Source organism: Populus nigra, chromosome 9 (assembly GCF_951802175.1).
Source record: "Populus nigra chromosome 9, ddPopNigr1.1, whole genome shotgun sequence".
Lineage (NCBI taxonomy): Eukaryota > Viridiplantae > Streptophyta > Magnoliopsida > Malpighiales > Salicaceae > Populus > Populus nigra.
The window spans coordinates 67,096-90,047 of record NC_084860.1 but is presented as its reverse complement, the minus strand read 5'-3'; the positions used below and the strand labels follow the sequence as shown (position 1 = coordinate 90,047).

Sequence of the window (22,952 nt, the reverse complement as noted above, 5' to 3'; positions counted from 1 at the left end):
GTGTTACTAGAAAGCCCAAGAGCAAGATATTCCTGTTGGCCAAGCTGTTTAAGGCTATTCTTGTTCTTCATGATGACAAGGAGTAGTAGGATTTACATGCGTTGCCGAAAAACTTTCAAGAACATTGCAACGTTTTCCGACAAGTAGGTTGATTTAGCATCTTGGATTTTTGTGTGTAACATGTACTCGTGATGGCGTCCGCATAGAAGACTAGTTCAGCTCTTGATTGGATATTCCACCCACCTCATGACAAATCCTCAGGAAATTCAGATTTTTCAATATGGGAAGGTTCAAACTCAGATCATTGTTATCTATGATTTGGAGCATATACATCTACAAGTGATATGCATCAGCATCAAGACCAAAATGCTTGAATACGTGTAGATCTGCCAGGATAACAAGAGGAGACAAAATCAGAGTTTCTTATAAGTGGGATTGTTAAGTCAGTGTTTCGTAAGTAGAAGAGTTCCTCTCTAGGTATTTTGTGTGGTTTAAACCAATAATTACAGGAGATATGGATCCTGGAATCTTTTTCTCCTTGCTTCTTTTTCTTCTTCCACTTTACCTTCTCCTGATAAGGAAAAGTTCAAAAAGGCTTCCACCAGTTTCTTTGGGGTTACCCATCATAGGCCAAAGCCTGAACTTCCTACGTGCCATGCGCATGAAACACTGCAGATAAATGGCTTCAGGATAGAATAAGAAAATACGGCCCCATTTAAAAAATGAACTTCTTTGGGACCCCAACAATGTTCCTTCATGGACTGGCTGCAAATAAGTTCATCCATACTTGTGATGGTAGCACACTTGTCAATCAACATCCATTATCGGTAAGAAAGATTTGCGGTGAGAGGAATATCCTGGAATTGAATGGACATGAGCACAAGCGTGAGGGGTCCTTGTATCATTTCTCCAGCCTGAAGTGTTAAAGCAATATGTTGGTAAGATAGATGAAGAAGTTAGGAAGCATTTTGAGATGCATTGGCATGGCAAGCAGAAGATTTCGGTATGTCAAATTAATCAAACAGAAAATATCAGCACATCTTAATATGTTTCTTTTATCTTGAATACATAGGCAATGCTATTGATGAAGACCCTCATATTCAACATTTTGAGCTCACTGATAATTGGAATTGAAAAAGATGAGAAAAGAGACATACTTGTAGAGCTATTTCAACAACTGCTGAAGGGTGTTCTATCGGTGCCAATCAATTTGCCATTCACATGCTTCAATCAGTTGTTGAAAGGAACAACTACCAACTGAATAAAGATCGATTACCATTGCATAAAACCATAAATGGTTGAAAAATATGGCACTGCAGAACAGGAGAAAATTGTCAGGAATAAGACCTTGGGGGAGCTTCTAACATGGAATGATCTTGCTAGTATGAAATACACATGGAGAGTAGCATTGGAGTCTCTAAGGATAATGTCTCCTGTATTCATTTCCTTCAGGAGGGTCGTTAAAGATTTCGAGTATGAAGGATACCTTATTCCCAAAGGATGGCAGGTGTAACACAATCCCATGCTTGTTTCCCTATTTGTTATAGCTCAATACCATGCTACATGCTAACATGCTTTAGGCTTGAACTATTTATTCCAGGTAGCTTGGTCAGCCTGCATGACACACATGAATGAGTGTATCTTCCCAGATCCATCAAAGTTTGAACCAAGACATTTCAAGAAATCAGCATTCCTCCCTCCATACAGTTTTGTAGCATTAGGCGGTGGACATAGAATATGTCCTGGATATGAATTTGCAAGACTTGAAACTCTGATTACAATACATTACCTGGTGAACAGGTTCACATGGAAGCTCTGTTGCCAAAACATTTCTTTTTCTAGAGATCCAATGCCAACATTCAAGGATGGACTAGAGATAGAAATTGAACCAAAGATTCCTGACTAAGTCATCGAAATGCATACTCCAGCATCTATAGACTATAGCTATGTCCCTTGAATTGTAAAGTTAGAATTGATGCTGTGACATCATTTGAGAACTTTTCTGCCGCCTGAATGTCAAGAAGTAATGCCGTGCCGGCCATATATTAGTAACCACAAGAGTCTTTATTAGTCAGACCAAGATGATAACATATGTTACTATCACATTCCTACTGCAAATGCGTTCCTACTGGTGCATTAATTTAGGTTATTTTCCTGTTTCCTGGATTGAAGGTTTATAGAATAACTTTTGTATTTATTTGACAGTAGACAAATATAAAGAATGTCTGCATCATGCAGTTCACTTTCATAAACAACAGCATAAGACACTAAGTCAGATTCAATTATTGGATATTCAGCTCATCTTAGGGCAATGCTCCTGCAGGTTCTGATTCAACTCATCTTTTCCCTTAAAACATCACCTCAGTTCAACATCATGATTAACTTGTTTGGTGTAGATGATGTATCAAATTGCTTATGACATGTATGCTTTTCTGAGGCAATCAGACTTTCACTCTATTGCTTTTTGAAGCTGAATATCACAGTAAGTAGGAACAATCAGCAGTGAAAGCAGCAAGGTGAGGTAAACACATCAATGAGTCAAAATAGAAAGTGTAAGATTATCACCTTCGGTTGCAAAGAACTAGATAAATAAAGAAATTCTAAAAAGAAAGTAAAAGCTGTGATAATAAGTTAAAGCAGTCATCTAAACTTAATGGCAGATGTGCTAATGTTGTGAGCTATAGTGATAAACGAATAGACATTCTGCAAAACAAAAGCTTGGATGTTCCTTTCTATAAATCTCTATAAATATAGAAGGAAAAAAAAATCTAGGGCACTCTTGGACATTGTGAATATATGTTATGAAAAAATAAAGAAAGTGTCTAAGGCCTGATCTTGTTATGCCCTTGAATGCAACAACCTCACCTGTGGCCCGTATATAGTAGCTACAGAGTTAAATCAATTCAATGCCAGGAATCAGATGAATTTGTCGTCTTTCAGACAGCTTACATAGCATATAAAGGGAGAGTACAGAGAAAAATGATTCTAAAAAATTGAAACCTCACCTTCATCAAAGCAAAGAAACATTTTCATCAATTCAACAGCCAAAGATGAAAAACTATTATTTCCTCTAAACCAGCATAGAAGTTTCTCATTCCTATACAACGTTCCCTTGAACTATCAAACAAACTAAAATCTTACCATATCCCATTTGCTACTAAGGCAACCCAGCTTCAACCTCATTCCACAACTCGATATTCTTGGAAAACCTCTCCTTTACTTCCCCAATAAGCTCTTTCGCCTTGTCTACCTCCCCGCTACTAGCAAGCCCTTGCACTAAAATCTTCATAGTCGAAAAATTTGGCACCATTTTCTTCCCCATGCTCTCCTTGCAAACCCTATAGGCCGACTCGAAATCCCCACCTTTACCCAAAAAGTAAACCAAAGTAGCATAACAGCTGTAAGCCGGTTGACACCCTCTATTCTCCATACTCTTAAACAACCTCTTTGCTTCCTCCAAATCACCTTCCATACAAAACCCAAGAATCAAATGACTATACGTAAGCCCATTCGGCGTAATTCCCTTCGATAAACACCCTTCTAACAATACATTCGCTTCTCTCGCCCTCTTAAGTTTACACAAACTGTGAATCCTAATATTATAAACACCAATCCCAGCACTGATCCCATAATCCTCCTCTATCATTTTCGACACTGTCCCTACATCCTCATACTTCTCTTCCCTATAAAACCCCGCAAATAAATGCCCGAAAGTGGTTTCGTTCGGCTTCACTCCCTTCATATCCATCTCATTCAAAACCGAATAACACGAACTCGAACTCCCACTCTCACAAAATGACTGAATGACAGTATTAAAAGTTTCCAGATTCGGCTCGATTTTGTACCTCTTACTAAAATCAACAAAAACCCTATTCACTTCATCATATTTCTTTGCTAAAATACACGAAAACAGCAAGGCATTCAACAATTTCACTGACCCAGAGGTTAAAACGACGTCATTTTGATTCTTCTCATGATATTCCTTGAAAAGCCGAATCGCCTGATCAATCATGCCAGCTTGGCCGTAGAGGATGATGGAGTGAGCAGCGAAGCGTACGGTGCGGAGATCAGGGCGTGAAGTGCGGAGATCAGTTAAGAAGTCGTCGATGTAAGAGAAGTTGTTGGATTTGGCGAGCTTGTCAATGGCGACTGAGAAGGTGATTCGGTCGATGTGGGCGTAGGGAGTTAGGCAAGCGGAGCGGCAGATTTCGAGGATTTTTTCGGGGTTGGTTTCGCTTTTGAGGAGTGAGAGGGCGGCGCGTGTTTTGGATTTGGAGGAGAGTGGGGAGGTGGAGAAGTTGATGTGGTGGCGGAGGTGGAGGAACTGGAGGCGGAGGCGAGCGAAGAGTGCCATTTTGGTGGGGGGCAAGGGAGGGGATTTGGGGGTATCTGGAGAGTGGAGGGTTTGGGGGTTTTAGGGGGAATGGTATGGTGGGTGAGGGTGTATGATTTAAGGATAGAGTGCGGAGTATTTATTTAAGGAAAAAAAGATTATGATCCTGTGAGGGAGGGGATTGAACCCGACGTGAATCGAACACGCAACCTTCTGATCTGGAGTCAGACGCGCTACCATTGCGCCACGGATCCCTGGATAACGAGTATTTCTTACAAATAAATATTATTATAAAAACATTACGAAAACATGAAAGTTTAATAGTAGTAGTAATAATAATTAGGGTTTGTTATTTTATTCAGCTTTCTGAGCTTCTCAAGATTGCATCAAGAAGCATTAATTGCCGCAGAAAAGGATATCAAGGAGTTCGAAGAAGCCATCGATTTGTAAGGAAGGTAGAGATGCACAGCAACGAGAAGGTTTCCAAAGACTTTTTGATGACTTTACGTGCATACAGAAACGGGTGCAAGGATTTGGTTGATGCGTACAGAGGTGTTGTTGGGCTGGTTGCCGGCTATCCTGATTTGCTAGTGGGGTTTCATCGATTTTTGTCAAATTCTGAAGCAATGGACTCTATGATAAGCTAGTTGCCCATTTGAAAATTGGAGAATATGTGTTAGAATTTACTTGCACGAACCTTTTGACAAAGTTAATATGGATCCCTCACAAACAAGTAAGCCTCCATGTCGCAAACAGTTGTTATGGAGATTTTTTTGCTGGAGAAGATGAACGTCGGGATGCTGGAAAACCTACAAAAATTTGTCCCTTTTGAAGAATTGAAGATCTTTCAATGATGAAGTTAGTATATATGGGGAAAGAGCATTTGTAAACAACCTTAATTAGTTGTGGGTATGTAGAAGAAGACGACATAATATTGAGGAAAGAGCATCAAGATCTAAATCCTTTATATCTAATTTGTGTTAATAAGACGAAGATAAAAGGGTTCATTGTTTTAGCTCCCTATCATCATTTGAAGTAATAATTTATCATTGAGGTGAAATGTTAAAATCATATTTTTCATTTGATAAGAAATTTATATTTCACTAGTTGCTCGAACAAAATTATTTTATTATAATTAATCGTTCATTTCAATTGAAGCAGCACTCGTATTTATATAATTAATTGTTAAAATAATTTTGTTAAATTTATTTTCTTTTTTTTCCTCTCTACTTTATGTATTTATCTCATTCAAAAATAATAGTATGAACCAAAAAGGAGATCTAAACTCTATTAACATACAAACTAATTTTATATATTGATTTTTTAAGGTCGAAAAAAGTCTCTTTAATATATAAATTTACGGTTAAAAAAATCATTTTAAAACTGTCATATTTATTTTATTTTATTTTTAATATATTTATATTCTATATTCTAAAACAGTATTCAAACACAATCATAAGAGATTATTACATGGCTGTTCAAAATTTCTGACAACTCAATGAATATCTGAAAATAATAATATCGATGATAATGGTACTGTATTAATGCAAAACATTTGTCTTTTATGTATAAACTTTAATTAAATCTACTTTCTAACCTGGAAAATTGTAAATAAAACCAATAATCTAAAATTTGAAACAAGATATTGCCCCTTCCAGTGGGCGGCAGGATTGAATAATTTAATCTTAATTTGATGAGAAATTAAAATTTAAAAATTGATGGACTGAATTGTACTGTACAAGATTAATTAATTTCGGTTTTTAAAAAGTTAACAAATACTTCTAAGAACAGACAAACGAAACCTAACACAATATCTCTTATTTCTTCTTCGAATATACTAAAAGATCTCGGGTTGGTTTTTCTAGTGAGGCAGGCACCTTCTACATCTTTTGTCTACCATATTAGAAAAAAACTTGAACCCTGTAAAAAGGGTAGGAGGTAGCATTGAGAAATGTGAAAATATGAGGATGGAAGTGAAATATTAGCATATATGTAAGGACGAACATGTAGTATACCCTACAAAACAGATTAAAAAACAAAGAAAAGAAGCGGCAGCATAGTGATAGACTGATAGTTAACAACCACCAAATCTGATGATCACGTCTCTCTCTCTCTCTTGTGGAAGCTTATTAGGTGCTGCTTCTCTTCCTTCTTCAGAAGACTGTCTGGTAAAAAACACACACACTAAAACAACAACCACCGCACACTACTCTCTTGCCCGGCGGATATCGGAGCTATGGTCGGCGACTGGTGGCAAGATATCAATGACTCCACTCAATGGCAGGACGGAGTTTTCTACACTCTTTGTGCTGCTTACGCTCTTGTTTCCGCCGTCGCTTTGGTTCGTGTTTCCGCTTCCCCGCACCCGCGTCTTTCATTTTCATACAAAATTGTTGTCATTGGAATAAAATACTCTTTTTTTTTTTCTGTTTATAGATTCAATTGATAAGGATTGAATTGAGAGTGCCAGAGTACGGATGGACGACGCAGAAGGTTTTTCATCTCATGAATTTTATCGTTAACGGAGGTTTATTTTTTCTTAATGATAATTTTTCGTTGTGCTATTTAACTTAATAAGATTATATTTTTTTTATAATCTTCTGGGGGTTTTTTCTTTTTAGTGCGGGCGGTTGTGTTTGGATTTCATAAGCAAGTATTTATCATGCACCCCAAGGTTAGTATTACTATAGTTTAATTATTAAAAATAAAATAAAAATGCTAAATTAGATGGTGAGGTAGAATCAGTTAGGGTTTTGAATATTGTGATGATGAAGGGTTGTTGTGTTTGGGAATGGGAGCAGGCATTGGTTTTGCTATTATTGGATTTGCCTGGACTTCTCTTCTTCTCTACCTTTACACTCCTTGTTCTGTTTTGGGCAGAGATATATCATCAGGCAAGCTTTATATTCGAGTTGCTTTTCAATTATTTCAGGGTTTATGTACTTGGATTGTTGTTCAGCTGTTTATATATATATATAAAAAAATCCTTTTTTACTTGTTTTTGAAGTTCCAGGCCAGAAGTTTGCCGTCGGATAAGCTCAGGGTTTTTTATATTTCAGTCAATGCAGCAATGTATTTCATTCAGGTATGCTAAATGTTAGTATCAAGCTCACTGTATTGATGATGTAAAAAAGGGGTGTATTTAGCAGTTGGCCTCCGCTGGGATATTTATTTGCTATTGTCATCTCTGCCTCCTCTGAGCTGTTTCCAGTAATTTATGTCATGTAAATTCTTAGTACATGTGCCAAACTGTCTCGATGCAGCATATGACATGGATGAGTACACAAAGAAAATACTTAAAAACTGTGCAATCTTTTGGAAATTGAACAAAGGTGCTGGTTTGATGTGTACCAACAAATTGGATGCCTGAGTTTATGTGACAGTTCCCTTATTCTTGCAGACCTCTAGCTAATTTGAATTTCTAAGACCATTTGCCTGAGCCAGTTGCTTTCATTTTTTTCTGTGATAAGGAATGGAGTGAGGGTTTGAGGGAATGGTTTTGGGCAGTCTAAATGAATATAGTTTGTATTGATGTGGCGCTACCAATAATGGTCTCTAGTTTCCTAGCATAAACAGCTCTGACCTAGCTGCAATAACAATTTATTATCATAGTTGTATTTCAGTTAAGTGTCTTACCATAATGAACTTCTGAATCAGGTTTGCATCTGGGTGTACCTTTGGATAGACGACAACAGCGTAGTGGAATTAATTGGAAAGATATTTATTGCAGGTTAAACCTTGTATCCAGCATGGATAAGCTCATCACTCCCATTTCTGGGAATTAAGCTTTACCTTATCATTTTTACAAGTATCTATACATATTCAATCATATTTTTTTTTTCTTTTCAGTGGTGTCAATCCTAGCTGCATTAAGTTTCTTGGTATATGGGGGAAGGTGAATATTCTTCATTGTATTTAATGATTATGGTTATTAGGGTATCGAGAGATGTCTGGTTTCATTTACTCATGTAAGTTTTATCTGTGTGCTGTTGTTTTTTGTGTCTGCTTCCAGATTGTTTTTCATGCTGAAACGCTTCCCTATTGAATCTAAAGGGAGAAGAAAGAAGCTTCATGAGGTTTGGTGCATTTCCTTCTTGCTTGATTTCTGTAATTTAGAATCAATTTATCATATTATGAAACATGATTGCTGCTACACTATGTATCGTGGCTTTTGCCTATTTTCTTATCTGCATACAATATTTGCATGTTATCCTTTGGATTTTAGTTCTCATCATACAGTTTTGTCAAGTTTGTGATGGATCTGAAACCATCCTTCTCATATGATCACATATTTCAAAGACTTACTGTTCCCATATATGGATATCAAGTCAAAACATATCTATTAGGTAATTGCAAGTTTATAACTTTCCCATTCAAATGGTTGAGTGTGAGAGAGCTTCAGTGGTCTTGGTCTCTGTGAGTGATTTTTCTGGCACAGATATTTGATGTTGGAGTTGGTGGCAGAGCATTCTGCTAAATGAGCTATTTCATGGATGAATGTGCATTCCATGCTAAAAGATTTATTAGTATTATGGACATGTTGGGTTTTACACAAACTTTAAAAGAGATATCGCCCAAATTTTGAACAAGTGAAAATAAATAATTACACTTACAGTATCATGGCAAACATAACTTCCTGCAATGTAATAGAACAAAAACAATAAGAATTTAAAATAAAAATGAGAGAAATTTTAAAGGTGCACTAATCATCCACAAAAACTTGCATGAACTTATCATTTGACTTTAAATTAGTATGATGGGCTCTATTGCAGGTTGGATCAGTTACAGCCATATGCTTCACTTGCTTCCTTATCAGATGTTTTGTGGTAAGCCTCAAACAATAGTCCACCCCGACTAATGTTTTAAGGATTTCTTTTGATGCTTTATCAAAATTTGAAACTGTTGCTGAAAGAATCTGCCATCTTCTTAATTTTCAATCCATTATATACTCATGAAGTTGGAGATGTGGATCTCCTATAGATTTTGAGGGCACTAAGCATGGGGAAATGTCAACGAAACTGGAGTACATGAATTAGCATTTTTTTTACTGCATAATGTATAGTCAGGAATACAATCATCTTAGATTTTTTTGCTTGACAGGGAAAAAGGATATTTGATATGGCAATAATGCTTTTGCATGTGCTGTCTGGGGCATCGCTGCATTCATAAATATGAAGTTGTTCGTTTAAACTAAAATTTAAAGCTTGCAGGTTCTTCTCTCTGCTTTTGATGCTGATGCCTCCCTTGATGTACTGGATCATCCAGTTTTGAACTTCATCTATTACATGGTACTCTATTACACTTTTTTATACATGTAATAAGCTCCAGTAATATAACTTGGCATTACATGGCTTAACTTTACTTTTGATTTGGAACTTTTTTTGCTCAAAATTACAGCTTGTCGAGATTCTACCTTCTGCTCTAGTGCTCTACATCCTGCGGAAGTTGCCTCCTAAGAGGATATCAGCTCAATATCACCCAATTTGTTAGCCAGCAATGCTTCTTTAATCTTAATGTTCTCTGTTCCCCCAGAGCAGTTGGTCCTGTCTGTTTCAGCTGTAGGTGATGTTGGAGTTGAGCATTGAAAAAGAGTCCAGAAAACGTTCCAGATGTCTATTCTGGTGTAGCTCATGACGGCGGAGATTCGTTTTAAATGTATATTACTCAGATTACTGCAGCTTGTTGAAAGGGAGATTTGAATTCTTAATGGGTTAAGAGATGTTGAGGCATTGGTTGTTTGATACTTTTCTATGCAGTTTATTTTCTTAGAATCTGCTAAAGGAAAATTTTGTGTAGTTTGGGGTAGTTGTCAGTCAGTCTGTAGAGAATTCAATTTGAAGTTGTATGCATGCTTAACAAATCAAGGAGATAATGCGTCCCTTTTTCCCTCATTTTCCTTTAGGTACGCCAATCATCAGTCAATTGTACCTTTTGTGGAGGGATTTATTTGAGATTTGGATTAATGTTTCTCTGCTTCTGTTTTTTTGAGCCATGAACAAATTTATGCATAGACGTTACTTTCTGATGATCTATTTATTAGAATGGCTGATCTTTCTATTTCCTTTGTTGCAATTGTCAAAGGAAAGTTAGCTGGCTATTTATCAAAATCTTTCATTTATTAGGATATGCTAGCTGGAGGCTAAATGTATATGGGAGTTTTGATATTCTAAAAGCCAGAAATCACTTTATACAAATTTTATACTATTGTACTATTTCTATATAATGAAAACTCTCCATCATCAAGAAGAAAGGAATTTTTCCTCGAAAACTCTCTAAATTTAACATGATATTAGAGCTATAATATTGATTCCTCTCATGTCTCTGGTTTATAAGGTTAGTATGGGTTCTTTGTTTTCAGTTATTCTCTATCAGTTTATTTCTTGACATCATCTCATCAGACAAGTCAGTTCTTTTTAATGGCAATAACTACTCAGCCTGGAAATTTCATTTAAAGGTGTTTATCTAGGGCAAGGATTTATGGGGTCATATTGATGACAACAAACCTTACTCCTAACAAAGACAAAAACAAGGATTGGAACATCAAGTGAGAAGTCAAGGATGCTCAAGTTATGGTGTTGATTCTCGGATTTATCGAACACAAACTTGTCTTGAATCTTTGACCCTCCAAGACTGTTGTTGAAATATGGACTTACCTAAAGAAGTTGTACAATCAATATAACACTACTCGTTGATTCCAGTTTGAACTTGAATTGGCCAATCTCAAATAGGACAATCTCTCTATAATAATTTTATTTTTACTCAAACTTCATGAATCTTTGGACTTAATATATTGATATTGTGTATATTACCTTACCTCTCAAAAGCTTTAGTTTCATTCAATTTCTCCATGAAATTACTCAATTCCTCATAAAACTCATATATGAATTTAAAGGAACCCAGCCTAATCTTAAGAACTAAGAGCCTGACGAGCAACACCTCTTTACTCAAACCACCATAGAGCGATATAATTTCATTTATTCTCTTATTCCCATAGCTTATACAACACAAGGCAAGCCAAGAGGCTGAAACATGAGCATTGTCTATTGTGTTTGTTGTAAAAGATAGTCATTTTGCTTTGAATTGTTTCAAAAATTCTGCAACTACTGCAAAAAGATGACCATATTATCAAGAAATGTCTTATCCAACATCCTAAGAAATCTATAACAACATATACAACCTTAGCTGAATCTTCTAGTATTGGTGGATCCATGGATACAACACCCATGACTTAAAATGCTTTTGGTTATGTTCAACTCGTAACTCTTGAAATAATCCAATAAATAATTGTTTCTGCATTTTCCACTTTAGGAATCTTAGGCAAAAATTTCTTTGCATCTCTTCCTCAGTGTTTTGATTCTACAGCTTCTAATCATATGACAAACAATGATAAATCTCTTACCAGTGTGCATAAATATACTAGAAATCTCAAGATTTATATTGTTGATGGCAATTCCTTACGTATTATAGCAACTGGTGATGTTTCTCCTTCTCTAACCGATGTCTTTATCTTTCTTAGCCTTACCACCAGTCTTGTTGTTATCAATTAGTTGGTTGACAATGACTGTAAAGTGAAATTCTCTAAATCTGGTTATGTTGTGTAAGATCAACAATCTAGAAAGATGATCGCGAGGGGGTCTAAAGTGGAACATCTTTTTCCTCTCTATTTACCTTTATCTTCATGTTTTTCATTACCTTTTGTCACTTGTAACTTTGTTCATGTTGATTGCTAAACATGGCATAAACATCATGGACATCCAAACTCCAATGTACTTAATGATTTGCTAAAATCTAGTTTACTTGGGAATGCAAAGTCCCCATCTCTTAATGTTGTTTAATTTGATTGCAACTCTTGTAGGCTTGGCAAAAGTAAAACTATGTCATTTTTCACTCACACACTAAAAGGAGTTCAATCATTTGACATGATACAAAGTGATGTATGGGGTATGGCACCAATTATTTCTCATGCTAATTACAAGTATTTTATTACTTTTATTGACGACTATAATCGATTCACATGGATTTATTTTCTATGCTCTAAAAGAGATTTTTTAAGCTTTTACATGAATATATTCAAACCAATTTTCTACCAGCATAAAAATCTTACGCTCTGACAATAAGGTGAGGACATGTATCACTTGTTTTAGGAATACCTATAACACACATGGTATAAAAACATAAAAATCTTACACTCTGACAATGGGTGATGGCATGTCTCACTTGTTTCAGGAATACCTATAACACACATGGTATAAAAACATAAAAATCCTACGCTCTAACAATAGGGTAAGTACACGTCTCACTTGTTTCAGGAGTACCTATAACACATATGGTATAATCTCTCAAAGATCTTGTCCTTAAACTCTTCAGCAAAATAGGGTGGCTAAAAGAAAAAAAATCATCACCTTCTTGATGTTGTATGCACCCTTTTATTAGAGTTATGTATAGCTCTCTCTACTACTATCCATCTCATAAACAAATTGCCTTCTCTTTCATTACACAAAGAATCTCCTTTCACTCAATTATTTGGTCATACTCCAACCTATTCTACCATTTATATCTTTGGATGTGTGTGTTATGTTCACCTTTCTATACACGAATGCATAAAAATCATGGGCCCGTCTATCCAATATGTTATTTTAAGATATTTTATACCCCAAAAAATTTTTCTTTTCCATAATCCAAGCTAAGTTGTATTCACATTTCTAGAAATGTAATTTTTCTAGAAAATCAATATTTCTTTCAAACTCATCATGATAACTCTTAAGCCTTTCCTAGTATACTAGCAATGATCTCACTCCTTATCAACTTAGATTCCAACGTCTCTTGATTCCCCTCCAGATCATCCCCTAACTATTGATTTTATTCCAACAACTACACTTGCTCTTCTTAGACATGATACTAAGGTTTGTAGACCCCCAAATAGGTTAGGTTTTGAAACTTTTTTATCTTTAATATCCACTTTGTCTTCTATTCCTATTCCATTGAGTTATAAACAAGCAATGGTGCATAAGTGTTAGCAAAAAGCTATTGAAACTGAACTTTTAGCACTATAAGAAAACCACACCTGGATGTTGTTATATTTTCTTAATCTATAAAACATATTGGGAGTAAATGTGTGTTTTCTATCAAGCTTCATTATAATGGATCCATAGATCGTTACAAGGCTCGATAGTCACCAAGATGACCATCATGTATATAATCATAACCCTTTCTGCATGGTGATCTCAAGGATGGAGTTTATATGATTTTTTCCTCTAGTATGTCTACTTTCTTACCTGCTGATGTTTGCAAACTAAATTGTTTTTTGTATGGTTTGAAATTGGCACCAAGAGCATGGTTTGAAAAATTTTGCACCTTTCCTTAGGTTTTCATTCACTCAAAGTTTGTATGACCCTTCTCTTTTTCTACAGAGAACATCTAATGGCATACTCGTCCTTTTTGTTTATGTAGATGATATTATTGTCATTAGTTTTTATATGACAACTATCTTTGAGATTAAACAATTATTGCATTCTACTTTCCATATGAAAAACCTTGTAGGCAACTCACCTATTTCTTGGGGTTAAAGGTGCATCGTCGACCTCAAGGTATCTTTTTAAATTAGAACAAATATATTTAAGAACCGGTTCATTTAGCATGTCTCACAAACTCTATTTTTTGTTGACACTCCCATGAAAATTAATGTGAAATATCAACGTCAAAGGAAACTTCTTGAGGACCTCTCTCTATATCGAAAGCTAATTGGTAGTCTTATCTACTTCACCATCACTCGACTAATATCTTTTATGTTGTTCAACACTGTCAACAAGTTCATGCAAGCCCCCCAACATCTCAACTTGTTGATGTTCGTCATATCATTCAATATATCCTTGGCACACCTAGTTGTGGCTTATTCTTTTGCTGCTGATTGGGCTGATTATACACTAGAAAATCCACTACAGGATGATGTTTATTTCTTGGTGATGCTCTTATCTTTTGAAAATGCAAGAAGCAAGATTGCATCTCCAAGTTCTCCATTGAGGCAGAGTATCGCGCTATGTTTGTTGCCTAATTCGAAATCATGTGGCTGTGTGGTCTCCTCAAAGAGCTTGGTTTCTTCCAAGTTCACCCTGCTTCATTATATGATGACAACACTAGTATCATCCAAATTGCTGTTAATCCCATCTACCATGAGTGTATGAAGCACATATAGGTTGACTTCCACTCTATTTTGAAGGCCTTTGACCACAAAGTTATTACACTTTCATATATTTTCATTACTCTACAAATCATGAATATCTTCACCGAAGCTATCGCCAATCATATCATTTTCTTGTTAGCAAATTAATGCTCATAAATTTATCAGCATCAATTTGAGAGGAATATTAGAAGAAAGTTAGGTGGCCATTTATTAAATGTAAATTCTATACCTTGTATAGCTTTGACAACTAATTTCTTTATTTGTAAATCTTCTCTTTATTAGTACCTTATTAGTATATACTAGTAGTAAGCTAATTGTATACGGTAGTTTTAATGTTCTAAAGGCTATAAATTTACTTGTATAGATTTTATACTTTTATACTCTTTCGAGAGAAAGGAGTTTTTTTCTAAAACGCTCTCTAAGTTCAACAGCAATTCCATTGTATTCTTCATTTCCTGTTTAGATTTTCACTCTGCTGTTTTTAATAAGTTAAATATGAAGCTGGTCATTTTTTTTAGGGTCTGTAATATAATCAGTAAGAACACAGATCCTGCTAAAGGACTTTCACAGGAGCAAAAGCGGGCCGCTTTCTCCAGGCATGAGCACTAGGCAAGACCCACCCTGACAACTTGGTAAAGGAACCTACCTTAGCCTAAAAAATAAAATGTTTGCTGTTGTATTGCTACACAAGCGTCAGCTAGCATTTCTGGTTCCATTCTCTACAGTCGGACCAAAAGTTCAATTGAACCAGAAAATATACCATCAGTTCTATGATAAATGATGAGGAATCATCGAGTTCCAGAAAATCAAACTCGCTGTATATTTGATTGAGCATGAGAAATGCACGAAGGAGAAATATCCTATATCAACCGGAAGCATCTATTCTTAACATAAATGCCAAAAACTTGTCTCCAAAATCCAGCAGCAGCAGTATCATTTACAAAGTTAATCTCTGAAGACATGTCAGGTAAAGAACCAAGTCCACCCATATTTCCCACTACTTTTACGGGCAGGCCACTGTAACCAAACGTTACTATTCATCAGCCTATGGTTTCTGGGTATCTCATCAATCTTGGTGAAGCTCCTCTGCAGGTGGAGCAAATCGCACATTTGCTGGCCGAGCCACAACAACATCGTCATCTGCAAATAGAGATTTAATAAATCCTGGGGTTCGTAGGGGCCGACGACCTGTCATTCGCGGATATACATCTTCAAGAAAATAGTAAGCATGACCCGCTATCATCCCCTGTATCAGAAAAAGTTACAATTAAAAAAAGGAAACCAAGAGAGTCACATGACAAAAAGGCAGTCAGATTAACAGGAAATTTGACATCAAAGTCAGGAGGATCTTTATATAACACAAATTAAACCTAGAGGAGCCACACATTCTAATGGCTTTAGCTTGATCGGAGTTCAAAGATACTTCTTGACTTCATAAGTATAATGTAACTGGATAAAGGTGGAAGTCCTTGATCTCTCACTACATCAAGCAATACATCAAAAACTGGAAGATGACTCAGTTTATAGTTAAGCAACATGTCTTGTCTCAGCTTACAGCACAAAATTTACAATCAGTATTAGTGTTTCCCTTTTCTTTTCATTTTTTTGGATAATGATAAGGACAAGTCATGGGAGGTACTCATCTATATTTAAGTGTCTTCAAAACTTGAATGCCAATGACAGAACATCCAGGGTTTGATGAAACAAGAACTACATTGAAGTTCATATCCAATCAAGCAAATATTTCCGAGTGAGCATGGTTAACAATTTGCTAATGCATGTAACATAAAAGCACAAACATGGAATTAACGATGGCACATAAAACACACCAGCAGATCCACCCAAGCACTGGCACCAACAAGAACAGAGAATCCCAAGAGAACCTGGTGAAAAACAAGGGAGAAAACAGTGTTACTACTTGCCTCTACATTGACTTTCAAGATTATTCAACTTGAAACACATCACAGTTAGAACCCTAATTAGGACAGCTCATGTATCAGTTTGATTCTAAGTGAATGTTAGAGCAGCTACAAACAGATGGCAGGCAGAAGTACATGTTATCATTACGAGACTAACTTACATGATTAAGCTGAAAAACAGATCAAATGCTCATTAAAAGCTCACTCACCCATGGTAGGTAAGCTGCTGTGAAAGTGAAGAGGCCCAAGAAACTCATGTGGATAAAGGGGTTTTGCTTGCTCCAGACATAAACCTGTATAGATGAAAGATTTTAAAAAAAAATTGTAAGAGTTTACCCAAAAAAGAGTTATCAAAATGATATTAGAATGTAAGAAAGATTAAAATAACTAACCATCATGAAGGTCAATGAATTGCTCAGGAATATGATTTTTGAAAACGATTCTGACAGATAGGGTATGTTTCCTCCAATTATGACAATGCTAGTCAAAACACTAGCACCAAACAAGAGCATGTAAAAGAAATCTGCAGTCCTTCCCCTGAAAGAGTTCTCTTCGAGAAGTTTGCAATATCGAGCAAGAAAGAACATGTGGAACATAAAGTCCAAGTCTGGCATCATGAAGAAGAACATTAAGAAAGACAGTTGGTGATTAAAAAAAAAATTAACTGCAAGAACACAAGTATATCATAAGCAGTCAGAACTCATAACCCTATCTTTATTGTGAATAAGGAATTTGACATAACATAAAGGTATAAGAAAACCAAACTTTCCGGTAAAAAGCACCCCAGGATATAAGATGCTTTCATGGAAAAAAAAGAGCCATAAAGTGCAAGTTTAATCAGCTATGCACACAGACTCCATCATCTGCAACATCTTGGTATGGTATATTAGAAGTGCCCGATTCAGTTTTAGGAATTAATTGTTGATTCCCAACACAGAACTCAGGTTCCCTCTGTAGATGATAACAATCACAATTTGATAATCACTTTCCTTGGAACTGAAGCCTTAAGATTTAGACTGGAAAAAAGAGGTAGCATTTCATTGAAGAATTTGCACTTGAATATTAATTTTTGCTTGAAGAAGATAGGCAGTTAAAAACTTGGATATCACATGCTGTAATATATGCAAATTTCATAAAATTGACCAGGCAAAACACTGCAACGCTCACAATGAACTTGTTCAACCAAAGTTTACAATAACTCTTCTATTCATAGTATATCTACAACTTTGTTTATGGATATGCAGATATTAAAATCCAATTCAGGGCCCTCTTATAATAGAGATGCAAAACGAATGTGAAATTCTCATTTCACTACACCTAGGAGCCTGTTCACAGGTCACCGAAGGAGCTAGACAAAGCTTGAAACCTTCTGATATTAAGATGCTAGAGGCTGTGCAGACGAAAGAATTGATACATTTACTATAAAGTTGAAAGCTTTCGTACATTTCTGATATTGGTAATCACCACTAACACCCAGATGAAAACTTACCCATCTTACGGAAGTAAAGGAAATTAGTGACAAGGCGCCAGAACTCATAATTCTTCATCACAAGTTTAGGGTTTAAGTACAGATTAGAAGGAGATATTATCTGCCCAATACAAACAAAACCAGAGCTAAATTAAATATAAAAGAAATTCCTTCACCTTTATAAACCCATCAAAATCACAAATGCCAAGATGAATATAAACCCAGAATGAACCAAATTTAATTCCTTAAGTCTAATAACAAAAGCATAGCTAACTCAACCTCCAAATATCCAAATTAATTATTTCAACATTCTTCAAAAAAATCAACAAATAAAAACAAACACAAATTTCAATGAAAATCAAAAGGGAAACTACAACTTACAGAACTGAACGAAACCCAGTTGAAATCATTCAAGAACAGAATAACTCAAAACGTTGTCTTTTTTTTTTCAAAAACAACAAAACCCACAATGAAAATCAAAGAAAAAAACCTATCATTCACAAAATTAAATCAAACCCATTTGAATCATAAAGAAAACAAGAAAGCCCGTTTCATTAAAACCAAATTTACCATTCATTATCCCATCAAAACAAGCAAAACCCACATATTAAAACACACAGAAAAAAAAGAAAAACAACAAATACAAAGTTTAAAAAGAGAAGAAAAAGTGAGAGAAGGCAAGCAGGTAGGCATACATCAAGAGAGCAACCAATGGTGGTAACAACTGCAGCTGTGACATAAGAGCGAGTAATTATTGGCATCTGCTTATACCAATCCTCCACTGCTTGAGCCATTAATTAAGAATTGATAATTGTACAAGTGACCTCTAAAAATATCTGATTTTTTATGTTTCAGCTGAAAATTCTTTAGACCCAGAATAGAAATAACGATTTTCTACTTAAGATGGTTTTCAGTAGAGAATTTTGGTGCTTTTTTAAGGAATCAAAGAAAGAGGTGAATGAAAAGCACGATCTTGGAAGGCTATAAGGTATGGTATCCAGCTAAAGTTCCTTGCTTGATACCTGTGACTATGCTGGCCCAATCAGAAAGAGAGTGAGTTCCACGAACCAATTGAATTGTTATTAGTTTTTGGGTTTATGGAAATGTGGTACTTGTTTTTTTTTTTTTTAATATTAAAATTTATCGAAGGATAAAAATCTAAGTTGAGAAAAAAAACCTAACCGCGTGGATTCATTATATAAAACTTTAAAATGATATTTTTTTTTATTAAAAATTATTAATTTTTTATTTGTCTATGATAGCTAGAAATTTAGATGAGATAATTTTTTGATTTAAAAATTTATTTTTAATTATTTTTACTTAAAAATAACTAAAAAATATTATTAAAGTCTTTCTAAACCACCTAGTAACACTAAAAATCCAAAAATAGGTTTAAAAACTGAAATTCAACCAAAATTAAAAAAAAAAAACCTTTGGTTTCTTTTCTTTTAAATTGTTTTTTCCTTCAAATATTTTGACAAATTGACCAATAGTTTAGCCATTAAAGTCGGTGTTTGAAAAAAGAATTGAGGAACAAAAAAGAATTGAGGACTCAAAAAAGAGAAGAAAATTGGTTGGTGAAGCTACAATAAAATGTCTACGTGTGATCATGTTTGTTTTTTTTATTTTAAAAATATTTTTTAAAAATTTTTTAAAAAATATTTTTTTATTTAAAATTAGTATTTTAATGTTTTTATATCATTTTGATATACTAATATTAAAAATTATTTTTAAAAAATATACAAAAATATTATTTTAATGTATTTCTAACCAAAACAATATTTTAAAAAGCAACAACTAGTATATATTATCCTTATCTATACTTGGATTTTTTAAATGGATATTAAGTAATCATTTTAAGTATCATCTAATCTTTAATTCGACTTGAGAATCTAAAATTAAGCATTATGGATATTTTACACAAAGAGAAAGGGACAATTAAGCTATTAGCATATAAAATTTTAACTTTTGGCAAAATAATACAATTATAAAAAGTATTAGTAAAATAATATAGTTTATGTTTGTCATTGTTCCAAAATGTAACATACAAAAAAGTCGCGATTGAAAAATGAGCATTAAATATACATTATGTTTATAACACATGACTCCTTTATATGTTCTGGAGTCAGGATAACCACCAAAATAATTACACCCTACATTGAATTGCTTTATTTAAAGGAATTGCTTACCATGTTTGTCTATTTTCAACCATTAATGAAGCGTAGAAATTAAAGGTTCTAAACATTTGGGTGGAGATCTGGTATATCTATAGGTGGATTAGACCCAATAAGACTATGTAGATGATCTAATAAATATTTTTATAGATTAGTTGAACATATCTAGATCATAGAAAAGATTCAATTACGCCAGAATAAGTTAGCACCTCTAAACTGAGATAATATGATTAAATTTCTCACTCGTTGCGATTCACAATCACAATATTTAAGGACGTCGTGGTTCAGAACCACGACAACTTATGATGTCGCAGTTCTGAATCGTGATATGCACAAAAACTATGCTATTTCAACAATTTTCTTTTCAAATTATGCTATTTCCTCTATATTTTTTAATTTAATGTGCTAATTTTATAAAAAAGAAACTAAAGAAAAATTAGAATATAAAAGGCATTTAACAAGAATATCTATTTTTTTCTTTGTTCTCTATAATCATATTATGAAATGTTCAAATCATATTTTGTATAAAAATATTTGAAGATGATTAAAAAAATGTATTTTTTTTTAACTAGAAAGGGGTATGTTATAAAATAAAATAAAAATTTTATTAACATTATAAACTATTTTAATTTAAATTTTGGAGGGCATTGCACCCTTAGTTCTGCCTTTATTTCTCATGTCACTTATCTTATCTTCTGAATATAAGATTGATTGATTGATTCTTGAAAGGATGCTGTCAGATCCTTTTATGTCTATCATTTGGCTTCAACTGGATATCACTGGTTGTATATGAAGTTGATAACATAAACCTTATCCTTTTATGGAAAGGAGGGGCTTGAGTCTCATCTTACCCTGATAACATTTAAAGATGGATAAATATCTTTTACACATAATTAACGTGGGATAAATATCATTTACACGTCATTAATGAGGGATAAAGTAACAAGTCATTTTGAAGACTTTTATACACCTAGGGATATAAAGAGATGAGTATCTTTGACTTTAACTATTTATGTTATGGGTCACAACAAAAATAAATGGAGTCTCGTGACCCAATAGAAAACCTATAAAGATTATCAATTTTACATCCATCTAGGCTTAGTGAGATGCTAAGTCTAAGGATATTAGGTCTGACAGCCTACTAGTCCCACATGTACTTAGGCTTTGTGCATAGATGAGCCTAGGGATGCTGGGTTTGGCAAGCTGTTAGATCCACATATACATGGGCTTAATGCGTAGCTAAGCTCAGGGATGTTGAGTCATCACCCGCCTTTAGTCCTTTTATTGAATATGGATTCTATGAAAAAATAACATAAAACATGTTTTTCCATCAGTAGCTTCCCAAGTCTTTGCATATTTATTACGCTAAGATTTTAAAAGGTTACTAGCTTTAAAAAAGTCGTTTTACTTGAGAATTTTATGTCCCATTAACGAGGGATTTTTTAACTTCCTCATGAGATTTGTCTTTATAGAATTGTTGAGATTCTTTGTGGCAATGTGTGTCATTTTTATTTGAAATGGATGATCAAATGACCTATCTTTATTAAAAAGAAAAAAGGGGTATCTTTTAGGAAACAAAATGTCAGGGTGCATTCAATACAATAATTGAATGGACTTTTGAAGATTTGAGATGACATGAAAGATTATTCATCTAACAGTGGGGGCAGAAGGATGTTTTCTTTATAACTATAGTCATTCTTGCTTCTATCTTTTCTTTTACTTTCACTTTCTGTAATTTCTGAAAAACTACTCTATTTGAAAAAACCTCAAACCAATTTTCCTATATTTTAAGAAGGATCCCTCATTCTAGGTATTTCATGCCAAAAGCTTTTTTTTTTCCCTTATCTACTTTAAACATAAAATTAGACAAAAAAAGAGTCAGATTTGTCTCTAGAAAAAAAAATGTTGTTACCTCTAATGAGGAGTTTAGGTTTCGACCTGGAACTAGGGGAAACAACAGGGATATGGGTCTATTAGATTAGGCCCCAAAACTAAAAGGGGTGGAGCCCTAACATCCATTTCTAGTAGGGGAAAGTAGTTCTCTCTGGAGGAGAAATACTTCTTCTGTTGTTATTAAAGAACATTAGGGGAGAGGAAGGTTGCCTCAGGTCCTTGAGGATGATTCCCCTAGCACTTTAGGTGTGGAGAATATTAAGTTTGTTAATGTTCGACAAGTAGGAGAGTACACAACTCAAATTCTTGCTGAGGCTGAGCATATCAACTAATTGACCTCAAGCTCTGCTTAAGGTCATTTGGAAATTACAACTCATTTTTACATGTATGCATTAGGGTATGCTTTCCATCTCCAAGGATTTATGAATGAGGTTTTTAGGTATTATCAATTGAGTCCAAGTCAGTTGCACCCCAACAAGTGGATAATCTTGTCCGTCTTTGATAAGTTTCTTAGGCTCGTCATAATTGAGCCTATAATTAGTGTTTTTAGGACCTGTTATCATCTGGTTGCTAGCACCAATGGTGACAATGATATGTGTTGGTTTTTTAACTTCACCAATAGACCCATAAGAGCCATGAAAGGAACTTTACAGGGAAAACCTGCTTATATAATAAAATAGAGGAGGAGGTGGCTGGTAGTGAAGTATAATAGGCTAGTCAGCCTTAGAGATGAGATACAACAGATTTAGGGTTGCTTCCACTATTAGAGGGTACCTTCCTTTGAAGTCAACAATAAACCCCATCTAAGCTTGGATTAGGGGAAGACATATGTTATATTGATATTGGCCTCAACTGAGTATGAAGTCAATAGGACGGACAGAGGGCACTACTAGGTTATGTTGTAAAGTATGCAACTTTCTTACCCTTTTTTTTTATTTTTGTTACATCTAAATTCATTATTGACTTTGTTTTTTTTGGAGGATTT

At 34.6% G+C, this 22,952-nt stretch overlaps 4 protein-coding genes and 1 non-coding gene across 10 annotated transcripts; 2 read left to right on the top strand and 3 right to left on the bottom strand.

Moving 5' to 3' along the window:
• Nucleotides 1-345: 345 nt before the first annotated feature.
• On the bottom strand, nt 346-4,436 carry LOC133703912 (small ribosomal subunit protein mS86 (rPPR1)-like). 4 transcript variants are annotated; one of them, XM_062128652.1, is made up of 5 exons: nt 3,006-4,436; nt 1,790-2,009; nt 1,487-1,614; nt 1,158-1,313; nt 346-914 (listed from the first exon to the last, which is right to left on the bottom strand). In XM_062128652.1, the coding sequence occupies exon 1, from the start codon at nt 4,352-4,354 to the stop codon at nt 3,158-3,160; it is 1,197 nt and encodes a 398-aa protein (XP_061984636.1). In that variant the 5' UTR covers nt 4,355-4,436; the 3' UTR covers nt 346-914; nt 1,158-1,313; nt 1,487-1,614; nt 1,790-2,009; nt 3,006-3,157. The 4 variants fall into 4 exon arrangements, with proteins under 4 accessions (XP_061984636.1, XP_061984635.1, XP_061984634.1 ...); XM_062128651.1 differs by having other exon boundaries at nt 3,142-4,436; XM_062128650.1 differs by having other exon boundaries at nt 1,790-4,436.
• On the top strand, nt 723-1,906 carry LOC133703557 (cytochrome P450 716B2-like). Its single transcript, XM_062128158.1, has 5 exons — nt 723-827; nt 914-1,003; nt 1,073-1,187; nt 1,320-1,507; nt 1,601-1,906. Exons 1-5 carry the CDS (start codon nt 723-725, stop codon nt 1,904-1,906), a joined length of 804 nt encoding a protein of 267 aa, XP_061984142.1.
• Nucleotides 4,437-4,515: 79 nt separating the features above from the next.
• Nucleotides 4,516-4,587, bottom strand: TRNAW-CCA (transfer RNA tryptophan (anticodon CCA)). Its single transcript has one exon. It is a non-coding gene; the product is annotated as a tRNA-Trp (tRNA).
• Nucleotides 4,588-6,374: 1,787 nt separating this feature from the next.
• Nucleotides 6,375-10,300, top strand: LOC133703823 (tobamovirus multiplication protein 1). 3 transcript variants are annotated; one of them, XM_062128517.1, is made up of 11 exons: nt 6,375-6,674; nt 6,770-6,860; nt 6,955-7,007; nt 7,135-7,227; nt 7,341-7,418; nt 7,991-8,063; nt 8,183-8,228; nt 8,346-8,409; nt 9,086-9,159; nt 9,544-9,621; nt 9,731-9,934. In XM_062128517.1, exons 1-10 carry the CDS (start codon nt 6,570-6,572, stop codon nt 9,602-9,604), a joined length of 738 nt encoding a protein of 245 aa, XP_061984501.1. In that variant the 5' UTR covers nt 6,375-6,569; the 3' UTR covers nt 9,605-9,621; nt 9,731-9,934. The 3 variants fall into 3 exon arrangements, with proteins under 3 accessions (XP_061984501.1, XP_061984499.1, XP_061984500.1); XM_062128515.1 differs by having other exon boundaries at nt 6,376-6,674; nt 9,106-9,159; nt 9,731-10,300; XM_062128516.1 differs by having other exon boundaries at nt 6,377-6,674; nt 7,347-7,418; nt 9,106-9,159; nt 9,731-10,300.
• A 5,009-nt stretch (nt 10,301-15,309) lies between these two features.
• Nucleotides 15,310-18,897, bottom strand: LOC133703754 (derlin-2.2-like). The gene is made up of 6 exons (XM_062128394.1): nt 18,596-18,897; nt 17,922-18,021; nt 16,825-17,039; nt 16,642-16,725; nt 16,343-16,396; nt 15,310-15,759 (listed from the first exon to the last, which is right to left on the bottom strand). Exons 1-6 carry the CDS (start codon nt 18,692-18,694, stop codon nt 15,580-15,582), a joined length of 732 nt encoding a protein of 243 aa, XP_061984378.1. The 5' UTR covers nt 18,695-18,897; the 3' UTR covers nt 15,310-15,579.
• Between the last annotated feature and the right edge of the window lie 4,055 nt (nt 18,898-22,952).